The following is a 13,321-nucleotide window of genomic DNA, read 5'->3' on the forward strand; positions in this document are numbered from 1 at the left end:
GCTCACAAATTAGCATGGCTCTGATACCATGTTGAAATTTGAGCATTGTGATGAGCTATGGTGGATCAAACACTAGAATCAACATCATTAACAAAGTGATTAGTAAATAATTAAGACGTAATTAGTAAATAATTAAGACATAATTAACAAAGTGATTAGCAAATAATTAAGATATAATTAGTGGGTGATTAGCGGGTAATTAGCAAATAGATTAATGTAGGCATGGATACTCAAAAACCAGCAAATTCTCATTAGGACAATGCCTCAATTTATAGAGTTTACATCAAGCATCAAATCCCATTGATTTCTCCATGATTCACTCCACCTCTTTTCCCTGATTCTCTCCACCTCTTCACTTTTCCCAGAATATCTCCCAGAATAACTCCACACTTCCCAGAATATCTCCACACTTCCTAAATCTTCTCATGCTACCCTTTATTCTCTCCCAGTGGATTCTTCTCACCTTTTCACAGGCTCTTTCACATTTACTCATTCTCTTTTATAGCCTCTAACCAAGGGCTTGTTCCCGCACACACCCTATTCACTTGTATTTTCAACAATTATGTCAAACATGTATAATATTTAGATATTATCCTAACAACTTTAAGATTGGGTTCACACACACTTACTCATCTACATTCATGAGTCATCTACATTCATAAGTGAGTGTTCACACACGCATATATATGAGACTCTGAATCCCACCACATTGTTCCTCCACTCATGTCTACGTTTATACTCATTTCCTTCACTCATGTCTACGTTTATACTCATTTTCTTCACTCATGTCTACATTTAATTGCTTATTTCATTGCTTGAGGTGGATCTGAAGGAGTCTAGCCTTCTTAATAGGGGAGCACACTTTGTAATGTTGATCTTTTATTGGGATCCAAGGCTAGGTGGGTTTGAGAAAGTGTGGCTTGATACACTATAATTGATTGTATTGTTGTTTCCAACAACAATTAGTCCAGATCGGCGGGTTCACATCAAAGGTCCTTATAGCACTCTTGAAGTAGGTGTGAAAATGATTTTAGACACGACTATTATGCTCAAACAACATTCTTTTCTTTTTTGCTAGGCTCACGTCTCTAGGATCATGCTCTAGACTCACGTGTCGAGGCTCACATATGTAGACTCATGTTTCCAGGCTCATATGTCCATGTTTACGTATGTAGGCTCACGTATTTTTTGTATCAACTATGCTAACATATTTTAATTTCATAAAATAGGCCTACTTAGGGCACGTACTTTTATGAACTAGGCCTATGACATAGGTTGTGTGTAATTATTGAGCAATAATTATACTTTAATTTCTTGATAATTATAAAAAGATGAGAATTTTCCTTGGATTTTATAGCTACTACACTACTACAGATTGTATGACAAGAAAAAGGCTTGAAAGGACATAAGTAGGTATGTCCTTACAAGTCTTCAAGGCAGTAATAATTAGTTAGTATAAATTAGATGACAAGAAAATCCTGAAAAGACATGAGTAGGTATGTCCTTACAAGTTTTAAAGCCAGTAATAATTGGTTGGTAAAAGTCTTTAAGGCAGTAATAATTGGTTACTACAATAGTAGGTATATCTACCTCTAAACTCACGTGTCTAGACTTATGGCTATCGTGTTTGGTTGACTCATGTGTCCAAGCTTATGGCTCACGTCTTTAGGCTCACATGTGTTAACTCACATGTTTACTCATGTGACTATGGGCTCACTTCTCCTAACCAAAGAGCTGGTTTGGCTTGGTTTTGGAGTTCTTTGATATTTTTTGGACTTGATAGGGGTGATTAAGGTTCTTAATCATAATTAATGGTGATTATGTAAGTGTTTAAGTGTTTTTGATTATTTTTTATTGGTTTTGTATGCTTTTAACCTACCAATTTAAAAAAAAATACAAAACATAACACAACTTAACTACACCCCATACTTAATATGGAGCTTAATGATTGTGTTTTTGGAGTGGATTCCACTCCTAATCATAATTCCTAAGCTTATCCTTATGCAACAAGCTCAAAGTCTTATGGGCTTCAAAATCATGCAAAAGTCCAATCAAATATGTGTTTTCCCCTTCTAATATATGAAACTAGAATGCCTTAATGTAACAAGCTTCAAATCAAAATTAAAAACAACAAAACTAACCTTAGCCTTGCCGAATCATGTGTATTTGCCTAAGAACCACAATTGCAACTTGTTGATATGAGTGCGATAGCTCGTCCTTCGTGTCCTCACTCTATTGTCATGCTGGAATGTTGCTTTGCTAATGGGGTGAAGGAAGATCTCTCTATGCCTAGATGGAGTTAAAAAGGGATAGCCTTCACGATGGTTCTCTCTCTCACAAAAGGCAAGGAAAGAGGAAGAAGCTAATGCAAGAGGGAAACCTATAAACAAACCTATCTAGTATGCATCCATCAAGCAAGAAAGATTCAATATCATACATGCAAGCAAGAATAGAGATGAAGGGAAGACCACAAGTATTCTATTGCAATGGAATGGTTGTATATTACTTAGTGCCAAAAATGACTTATATACATTGTGCCTAAAGGGGTGGAACACAATCGAATGAACCCCGAAATTGGGTTTCAAGACTGAATTAAATAGTGTTCATCAAAATCTCTAAGGTTTTAATTCTACCTATGGGGTTCACAGCATGCAAAGCAACTCCCTTGTAAGATAGGAAAGCTTAGGGGGGTAAGGGAAGATTGTGGTGCTGAGTAGGGTTTGAGTGCTATTGCAAGGGGTTGGTTTGACCTAGCAAGCTAAGGTAAACCTTAGTGACCATTAGTGGTCTCTAAGGTCTAATGGGGATTATTTAATTTATACTAATAGAGATGAGTAGGTTTTGAGCACTATTACAAGGGGTTTTCCCCATTAAACCTTAGTGAGACCATTAGTGGTCTTTAAGGTTTAATGGGGATTATTTAATGTATACTAATAGAGGATTGAAATTAAAATTTATTAGGACCCCAAATTTTCTCTAAGTTAATGTATATAGTCTCCACCTATATAGTCTCCACCTATTTATGGGGATTATTTAGTGTATACTAATAGAGAATTGTTTATTAAAAAATCACACATGTAAAATTTACAATAGATTGCAACTTAAATATACACATGGAAGCGTTCCATGCATTGTGAAGGTTGCCTTATTTGTAATCATGGAGTTTGAGCTGCAAGGCTATGCAGGTCGATAAGAAAACATGGCTGAAGCTAAAGCATGGATAGTGAAAGCTTAAAGAGAAAGAAAGAGTGCTAGAATACACTCTAGAGAGAGAGACTTTCACGAGTCAATGAAGTGATTCTTGTGTGTATTACTTCAAACAAGTACATTTATTTTCTAGCTTTGCTAATGGAAGGAAACCTTTCACGAATATCACAATTTTTTTGGGCCTTCAACATTTGCCTTTCCCATTGTACTTGCCCCTACATCAAGCCTCTCTTAGTCAAACAAAAGGTGGCTTTGTAATCTAAGGCGTGAAATAAAAGGCCTAATCTTTCGTAGTGGGTGGGAAGTTTTCCTCTCTTTGTTTTTTATTTTCACTTGTTTTTATTATTATTGCCTTCTTATGTCCTACATGCACTTTTAGGTGGTCAAGCGCTCCTCACACAAAGAGGGATAAGGAAACATCATGTCACATGGATATGTGAAGAAGACAACTCTTCCGTCAATAAATAACTCCTGGATTCCCAATGGATAAGAAAACCAAGGGGATATGGATACCAACTTTCATCACATGAACCCATGTCAGCAATGGGAAGAAATTGTTCAATTAAAGCTCTTGGGGTCAATCATAAAAAAAAACGATCCAATAGTGGGGGTTTATCTTGCCATTTTGGGTTTTGAAAATTCCTAATTTGGTGTAGAGGTATTTTGATTGTTAATGTAAGTAGAATTATTATTTATAATAAAAAGTAAATAAAAAAGTGACCCAACCAAGGTTGCTTTTTGACAAGTATCATGCTTATTTTTGGGCATTTTGGTCGTAAAATGCAACCATATATTTTGAGTGGGTGTAAAGTGCAACCATAGATTTTGAGTGGGTGTAAAAAAATAAGGTAAAAATGTGAAAAATGGACACTATTTTTACTAAACCCATAATTTTGAAGGGTGCCCCAACTTGTAAACAATTATCATTGGACCTAATGATGGAGGTTTGTTTGTTTTATATTTGATTAACATCATTTATTATCTGTGTAAGTGCACTTATTGTTCATAGTAAAAATATTATAAAGTGGCAAGACACCCTTTTGTTGCAGAGGGAAATTCTCAACTTCTTCAAAATGGATTCCCGCAAAGGCCTTGTTACATTGGACATAGGTGGGAGCCTCCACCATCTTCACTTTCACACATTGATGGAAGGAGAGTCCTTCACTCCTTTTCTTCCTCACGATGTACTTTAGGTGTTGCCTTCCTTTGAACATAAACCATTTCATATGAGCTGCTTCTTTGTTGTTTTTAGAACATTGATGGAAGGAGAGTCCTTCACTCCTTTTCTTCCTCACGATGTACTTTAGGTGTTGCCTTCCTTTGAACATAAACCATTTCATATGAGCTGCTTCTTTGTTGTTTTTAGAACACTTCTTCTTGTGAATCCACTTGGCTTATTGGTTTTATGTCTCTTTGATGTTTTTATATGAAACGCTTGTAAACCAAGAGTTGTCTATTCAATATACATTATACATACCACTTTTAAAATATACATTATACATACCACTTTTAAAATATACAACTCTTGTAAACCAAGAGTTGTCTATTTAATATACGTTATACATACCACGTTTCAGTAACTCTTGTTCTTATCTTTTGAATTTTGATGTATTTTACACGAAAATTCAAGCTCTTGCCACTCGTATTGAATACACTTTTTGAAGAATTGGACAATATGTATAGGATAATCAAGTTTATTTTCTCATTAGATGCCCCACAAATAACACACACCCTGTTTAGTTTTTGACATATTATTTCAAATCTTAGAAAATGGTAAGGTTCAACATTGATATTTCATCAGTACGAAATCTGGATCAGATCAATGAAATTTACTTTATAAACCTTCTGATGAATATATATTTATCAAATTTTTAGTGAATATACACTGTAACTTTTGAGTGAATACACATTGATAGAGTGAATATATATATATATATATATATATATATATATATATAGCAATTTTCAGTGAATATATATATAACTTTTGAGTGAATATGCACACTCTGATAGAGTAAGATATGCTCATAGAGTAAGACCAGCAGGGTCTACTACCCATGATCATATGCTCTCATTCATTCATATCTAGGCATGCATTTCCACGATGAATTGTTGACATCGAAGAATAAGAAGAAGAAGAGAGAATGACGAGAGGCAAGCAGAAGATCGAAGCTCAGAAGCGGAATGCGGAGCGCAATCAGAAGCCCAAGGGCTCTCAGCTCGCCGCTGCCCTCAAGACCGTTTGCCCCATCTGCAAGGTGCTTGTGACTGCTCTCTGATCGCAGCTGCTTAATTCTAATTAGGTTTGGTTAAGCTCAATTCAATGCAGGCTTTTAGTGAGTTTTAGGGTTTTCCTAGGATGCCTAATCAGGTTCAGGGTATTGGCCTGCTAAATTAGGATTTTGGCCTCACAAATCACTCGTTTTCGCCTGCCTAGTTAGGGTTTCACCTGCCTGGGGTCTTCGCTCTATCGTTCATTGCACACAGAACTAGGGTTCTTGCTCCAGCAGGTAGCCCGATTTTAGGCTTTTGGCTGCGGATAAAACTGTTTTCTCTTCAGATAAAACTCTTCTGAAATTCTTGGAATTTTTTAATGTAGAATTTGGGGTATGTATACCTATCTCAAGTAGGGTTTTCTCTCCCATTTTCTTCTGCAGAGTGAAGTGGAGTTGACACAACCTGAACTTAAGGTTCTGGCTGCAGACATTGTTTGTTCATATATTACCTGAACTTGGAGTTTTTGGCTTTGGTGAATGTGAACTTAACAGTTTTTCTGCAGAATTTTCACTTCAGATACAGCTTTCAGTTTCTCTGCAGCCAGATCATAGGGTTTCTGCTGCAGACAGAATCTAGCGACACATACCTTAAGGTCTTCATTTCAAGACAGGCTGATGGAGGGCGCCTATGTAAAGAGACTTTAAGGGCACATCTTTTGAGAGCAACCCTAGCTATTGATGCCTATGTAAGAGCAACCAGCTTAAATCATCTCAGCCCAAGCATGACGAGGAAATTGACCCTTGAATAAGCTTGCATAAGGGGAGCATAGAGATCAACCATATCTTTATCAAGTGAAGGAGATCATAGAAGGTTGTCCAGCTAGCCTGTAACCCCAGAACGCAGGTCATCAAGAAGGCCATCTTTGGAGCAAAAACGCACAGCAGCGGCCTATAGCAGCAAGAAAATGCAGCATGTAGGCCGGCCATGAGCTGTAGCAACAGGCTATATACATAGAGAAAACGCAGCCCCAAGGGTGGCAACCAATGCTCTGATATTACTGTTAGGTTTAGGGTTAGCAATGAAGCACACAAAGCAAAGACGACTTGCAAAAGGAGAGAGTGAAACAACACGATGCACACAATAATGAGATAAGGGTACAAGTACAGAAGTGAGTGACTTAATAAGTCACTTTACATGCCTTGTGTTCACAGGAGGGGGGGAGAAAACCCTGCCCTGTGTCCCTAGTTTTCATGGTCACTACTTTAAATCTCACAAGAACCAAGTCTTCTGCTATCATTTTCCTTTCTCTTCTCCGTTCTATGTATATTTTTAGTTTTGTGCTTCAAAGAAGTTCAAATTTAAGCTCATGTTTGTGCAGGCTGAAATTTGGCAATAACCATTTCAAAGAAGTACAAATCTAGCTTACTGAAATTTTTAGCACCACAGAAAGCATCCATGCTAGGTTTTGATGTTTTACAGTTATTTACCTAAAGCTGTGGTAAGTTACATGCTAATCATGTTACATCGCGTGTATTCACAGGATTCCTCTAAGGACAAGTGTGTGAACAGGGAATATAGAGTGTCTAGGCTAGGCCAGGTGGTGAGACAGCCAATTTAGAGATTGAAGGACAGGTTTTGAATGCACAATTTGTACCTTGGGTGAGTTACTGTAACATGCGGAAGCTTATTGACAGGATTATACTTGGTAAAGAATATTCAACACCTTGGTTTCTGAAGATTGCACAATGTAGCGGAGATAAGAGTGCAAGTGAGGGGGGGAGAGAGAGAGAGAAGGATAATAGAGACAAGGTACACCCGATTGGGTCCCAAATACCCTCTGAAGGGCCCCCACCAAGGATTGGTGTATTTGCTTTAGTGAATGATGAGAAAAAGATTGAAATTTGTAGGCACACCTTCTGCAGGCCTCATGAGATACCTGACTCTTGACCTTCAAGTTCACCTTTGCTTGGGAATTCCCTTGGCTGTCCTGGCCCTTGAATACCTTTGCAGCACTTTGTGAATATGAGATGAATGAATGACACAAGTGTCAAGAATGGCCTTGCGGAAGCAAAACACACGCACACGTAGAGAGAGAGAGAGAGATGGAGCCGAACAGTGCTTGACTTGATTATTAGCAATGAAGATTGAATTTACAATGGGGGCAGATGCTCTTTATATATCCACGTGTAGAAGATGGCCGACCACCACCACACTTTGAGATACATTAATTTAACACCCTCTCTGTAGCTCATAGTGGGCATAGATGAACAAGCCACGTTGATGTAGATGCAACCATGGACACCTCAGTACCGGCCGGATACCGAATACACCTCGGAAAATGCACCAAACAACCTGTCTCCTCAAGGAATGCCATCTTGAGCTTCAGCTGCCACATAGAATAATGAATTGCAGACAACTCCACATCCATGATCCTCCATTCGTTGAACTGAGAACACACATGTCCAAAAGATCTCCTGAACATTGAACTGTCGACACATGACGCCCAAAATTCTCTGACAATGAACTAGGAACTCATCCCGTCCATAATGTTACCACAATGAACTGCAAACAAAAGCACGTCCATAGTGTTGTCAAGCCGTTCTTCTCGCCAGATGCATGTGCTTTGAACTCCGTCACACGGTTCCAATACACCTTATGGGAGCTATGATTAGGCCCCTTTCCCGCTCACGTGTCTCTCTCTGGCTGAAACATGTGAGGGGAGTATCTCCATAGTTACGTTGAAGCTGACACCTCCCAATCCCCCTCTGCTTCAATAGCCCGAAGGAGATAAAGAGTCTCATTGCTCCTGGATAATGGGAACCCTGGTCCAAATGGCTTGCCACGAGATTTTAGCATGGAAATCATTCGCAACCTCGATGTCAACCAATTGATTATCAGGAAAACTATCCTCTGTAAACTTGAAACTGCCAAAGAGTGATGGTCATGGTCCTCAGATCTGAGTCTCGGAACCAACTCCACAACACGGAAACTTTGTTGTACACATGTCCACTGGTACAGATATCCTTGTCTCTTCATAGCCAATGCTAAAGTGGTATGCCAACTATTGTCGCCCAATGCATCTTGACGATTGCCATGTGAATTCACCAAGATCCACTTGTCCATATCAATGTCTTGAGTCCCAAACCCTTGATCCATACTTGGCAGTCCCATTAAACTTCCCAGCTTGGGCAAATCTACCAGGCAACAAACCCTTGATCCATACTTGGCGGTCCCATTAAACTTCCCAGCTTGGGCAAATCTACCAGGCAACAAGTGTTGAAGTCGGTGGTTTTATAATGGGTGCAACAATAATGTAGGGCAGTCTCACAAGCCCTGAATAAGAGCACTTTGTGGACCAAAAACCCTTGCGGAAGCTTTGTGTGTGGGAACATGAAAAAATAGAACTACACGTTTAAAAAAAAAACGCTTTCTTTGCTTCAATGCCGACGTGGTGCCTCACTTTCTCCACGTGCTGCCGCGTGCAGGTCTACCCTGCCCGCTCGCTTTGTGCGTTTCCTCAAGCCTTGGGCTATGTACTTTGCTACCTTGAACTGGCTTTATACAGTCGTGCTACTGCCAGCCTTGTGCCAGATGAAGACCAAATGCACCCCTGTGCCACGTTGAACTGCGGGGCTGGCCTTGCTTACTGTGCAGACTTCTTTCAACCGGTGCCAAAAAATGCAGCCTGTCTTGCTTGGGACCTACAACGCTACTAGCACTGCTGCATCGCTGTTCAGTTTCTTGCTCCACCCAAGCCACCAGCCGCTTCCTTTTCTCTGCCGCCTGCTTGCCAATGCTGCACGCAAGAAACGCAGTTGATTCAAACGTCTGCAAGAAACGCGTGCCCGCAAGAAACTCTCTATTCAATGGCTGCCAATGCCTCGCTGACTTTGCTCTCAGCCTCCTTCACACAGCACCTGCTCTTCTTCTCTTCGTCTTCTCCACCTCTCTATGCGCTTGTCCAAGGACCCTAGAGCCTGAGCTCTGATACCATGTCAAGAATGGCCTTGCGGAAGCAAAACACACGCACACGTAGAGAGAGAGAGAGATGGAGCCGAACAGTGCTTGACTTGATTATTAGCAATGAAGATTGAATTTACAATGGGGGCAGATGCTCTTTATATATCCACGTGTAGAAGATGGCCGACCACCACCACACTTTGAGATACATTAATTTAACAAAGCCTATGCTTTTATACTTCCCAAGGGCTGGTTGGTTTTCTTATAAACCTGTCGGCCTGTTTATTTAGGCTCCACGACCTGATGTGGTCAGCATAGCCCAAGTGTTGGGTACCACCCTCACTCTATGCAAATCTACATGCATCTACATGCTTCCTCAGATGCAAGGAGGTGCCTTGCATCTGGCTACAAGCCTATCAATGCCTGGAACACATGTCATCATTCTAGAGGGTGACTCACAGCACGGACTAGCATTGCTTCATGTGTGGGACTTGCACATCTGACCAAGACCATGTACGGGACTCGTACACCTACCTTGGATGCTTAGATTGGAACCCTTGGTTGACTCATCCTGGATTGGGGCTCACAAGGGACCAGTTTCCACTCCAGGGCTTGCACTTGCTGTACAGATATGTCCACGTGTGATGCATGTGATGGTTACACTTTAGCATACCTTGTGAGTCCCCTCGAAGGGACATGGTCGACTAAGAGACTGAGAAAGCTAGGGTTTGCACACTCTAGGTAGGTGTAGGTGCACCCAGGATGGGATATAGCTGCTTGGGAGGGACATGGTTATAAGGGGCAGTCCCTTGCCATGCAGAGCGAGAGATCTGGAAGCCGACCTCCACAAGCAACCAGTGTTGTGAGCCTCCCGATAAAGGCAAGAGACATCTCTGATCCAATCTTGAGAAAATCCCATCCATGCGAGAGTTCTCTCTAAGCAGTCAGCTCTCTACTTTTATGTTGCGAATGTGCGATGTTGAAGAACAGAATATTTGGAGTCATTTGCAAGACATAATCAAAAGAATCAAATAAAGATCAAATGAAGACCAATAGAATCAAGTCGTGGGAGTATTTTATGTTGGCCGACTGCTTTAATGCTGGCCGACTGCTCATGATTGGGTAGTATAAATAGGAGAGTCCATAATCCCAATTGTTCATCTCATTATTCACCAAGAGCTCAAGCAAATCAAGGGCTAGACAAGCAAAGGGAATTGCTAAGCAAAGGGGTGGAGAACTGAAGGTCAAGGGCAGGGATTTTCCAGCCAAGAAAAGGTCCAAGTTTGCTGTATTTTCTTTCAGATTTCTCATCATTCGAATAAAGCAAATACACCATCCGTGGTGGGGGCCCTACAGAGGGTAATTGGGACCCAATACTGTGTCCTCTCCACCTCTCCCTCTCTCTCTCTCTCTCTAAAGAAGATATCAAGCCCAAAGATTCCATCAAAAGCAGGTTGGAAATGAAGAAAAGCAAAGTGTGCCGCTTATTAGATCAAGCACTTTGCACTTGGAGGGACTTCTAGATATTGTGGAAGTGCCCCAAGGTGCCTAGGTAAGCTTCCCATTGATCTCCTGAGGGAAGGGCTTGGCTGTAGGTGAAAGACCCTGGTTTGGAGCAGTTTTATACATGTTTTAGGCAGACTTGTGCAGACTAACCTGCTAAAGGGGGGCAGGGTTGGGATCCTCTTTGCCCAGTATGAACATGTTCAGTTTGTTTTATCACAGGGCTTGTGAAGGGCTGGCTGACATGTATTAGTTGGAGAAAACAGGCTTATTTTTTAATAAGTCAACCACTTCCGCAAAATGAACTAACACATTTGCTGATGTAAATGGATGAAGGTTTATAAGACTTTGCATGTTTCCGGTCAGCTTGTATATTCTAACCGTAGTTTGTTGATTGTCATGGCTTTTTCTTGCTTATGGGCAGTTTAGTTGTCCTACAGGAGTATTCTCATACCTTTTACCTTCCCCACACCCCCCCAAACCAACCCCAAAAAAAGGGGTTCTAAGCATTGCCATTGTCCTTCAATTTTTGTTTTTGCAGGCACAGCTTGCTAATTACAACCAGCTGACCGATCACTTTACATCCAAGCACCCGAAGGAAGCTGTCCCTCCACTTCCGTCAGGGTCTTCATGACGGTCTTTTTCTTTGAAGCATCTATGTGAGAAGCTTTGCATTGCTGAAGAATGGCTCTTTATTGAGACAGGCTTGCATTGCAGTCCGTGTGTCTGTAAAAGGAATCTTAAATGGACAGCAATAATGCTTCTGCTGCCATGGACATATATCGAATGTACACTTCCGTTAGCATGGTATTGCAAAGATATTACGTGGCCTATATATAGCCATACCCCTATGTCTGTCTCAATGCCTTCATGCTATGCTAATAATATGTGCGTGGGGTGTCTGTCTCAATGCCTTCATGCTATGCTAATAATATGTGCGTGGGGTGTGTGTGTGCGCGTGTGGGGGAGAGAGAGAGAGAGAGAGAGAGAGAGAGAGATTATCTCTGTGCAGGAAAATAGGTTCGGGGTTTTGGATTGCAAGAGATTGGGCTAGGGTTTTGGGCTGCAAGATCAGGTTTCAGGTTAAGGACTTAGGGTTAGGAAAATCAGTTGCAAAGAGATCAAGGCTGGATTATTTTAATTTTTAATGCATAAGGTTAAGTGAATCCTGATCGGATGGACATTCCAGGTTGGCGTTCTTTTCTGCTTCAGGACCCCACTTTCGTCGGGATGGAATCAGGGCTCTCCAGCGACCGGATGGATCCATTGCCTCAGAGCCTCAGCAGGTCAGAGAGGTAGCATTGACCATCTACACTTCTCTCCTCATGGCCGACCCGGATTCCCACCAAAGAGAGGACAAGAATAATGCGGTGAAAGATACGAGGATCTACAATAATCAACTCTATTTGCACATGGTTGTGAAGCCCTCAACTGAGCTTTTCAACGATAGGGCTTTCCATGGCCGTCCTCAAACTTGGTCGGAGATGTTAAAAGTAGTACCTCATGTGGGAACAGGGTCTAAAAAGGCACTTATTTATTTATTTATTTAATGCTTTTGGGTCGGCCATTTCCAACATAAGGGTATAAATACCCATGCCCACTATTGTATCTCATCATCTATTCATTGCTAAAGCAGTTCAAGCGTTGTTCGCCAACCTCTCTCTCTCTCTCTGCGTCAACTTCTCTCTCTCTCTCTACGTGTATTCAAACTTCCGCATGCACGATTCTGACATGGTATCAGAGCTGAGTGCTCGTTGATTCTTGGGCACACGGAGGAGTTGGAGAAGGTGGCTGCTGCAGCACTGTGGGGGCGAACGGGCTGCAGTGGATCCGGCACCAGCTGCGCTTTGGGAGACTGTGGAGGCTTGGTGTGCACCGGCAGCGGGCAGCTGGCCACGCTATTCAGTATCAGGTTGCAGCGCCACCACTTTCAACGTTGTGAACCAGTGCTCCTACACCGTGTGGCCGGCGTCGTGGTCGACGGCGTGTGGTGGTGGAGGCTCGGAGCTGGCTTCGGGTGACACGTGGGTGCTTACGGTGGGCGCTGGCTGGTCCGGACACGTGTGAGGGCAAGAGCGCAACCTGGCCACAGCAGCACAACAGCGGAGAAGAAGCGGCTGGTGGCTTGGGTGGAGCAAGAAACTCAACAGCGAAGCAGCAGTGCTAGTAGCGTTGTAGGTCCCAAGCAAGACAGGCTGCATTTTTTGGCACCGGTTGAAAGAAGTCTGTGCACAGTAAGCAAGGCCAGCCCCGTAGTTCAACGTGGCACAAGGCTGGCAGTAGCACGACTGTATAAAGCCAGTTCAAGGTAGCAAAGTACATAGCCCAAGGCTTGAGGAAACGCACAAGGCGAGCAGACCGGGTCGACTGAGAAGAGGTGGACGGAGTTTTCGAGATGGGACTCCCGTGTTCGAGCAAGGACGACAAACTGAAT

The 13,321-nt window shown here is 41.9% G+C and overlaps 1 protein-coding gene across 7 annotated transcripts; it reads left to right on the forward strand.

The window, feature by feature from the left end:
- Positions 1-5,213: 5,213 nt before the first annotated feature.
- Positions 5,214-12,726, forward strand: LOC147621500 (uncharacterized). 7 transcript variants are annotated; one of them, XM_086824259.1, is made up of 3 exons: positions 5,214-5,465; positions 11,429-11,546; positions 12,077-12,503. In XM_086824259.1, exons 1-2 carry the CDS (start codon positions 5,352-5,354, stop codon positions 11,519-11,521), a joined length of 207 nt encoding a protein of 68 aa, XP_086680385.1. In that variant the 5' UTR covers positions 5,214-5,351; the 3' UTR covers positions 11,522-11,546; positions 12,077-12,503. The 7 variants fall into 7 exon arrangements, with proteins under 7 accessions (XP_086680385.1, XP_086680382.1, XP_086680386.1 ...); XM_086824256.1 differs by lacking the exons at positions 11,429-11,546; positions 12,077-12,503 and adding exons at positions 5,865-5,897; positions 5,987-6,926; XM_086824260.1 differs by lacking the exons at positions 11,429-11,546; positions 12,077-12,503 and adding exons at positions 5,865-5,897; positions 6,001-6,926.
- Positions 12,727-13,321: the final 595 nt, after the last annotated feature.

Source organism: Cibotium barometz, chromosome 30, assembly GCF_041138505.1.
Source record: "Cibotium barometz isolate CiBa-2024 chromosome 30, ASM4113850v1, whole genome shotgun sequence".
Lineage (NCBI taxonomy): Eukaryota > Viridiplantae > Streptophyta > Polypodiopsida > Cyatheales > Cibotiaceae > Cibotium > Cibotium barometz.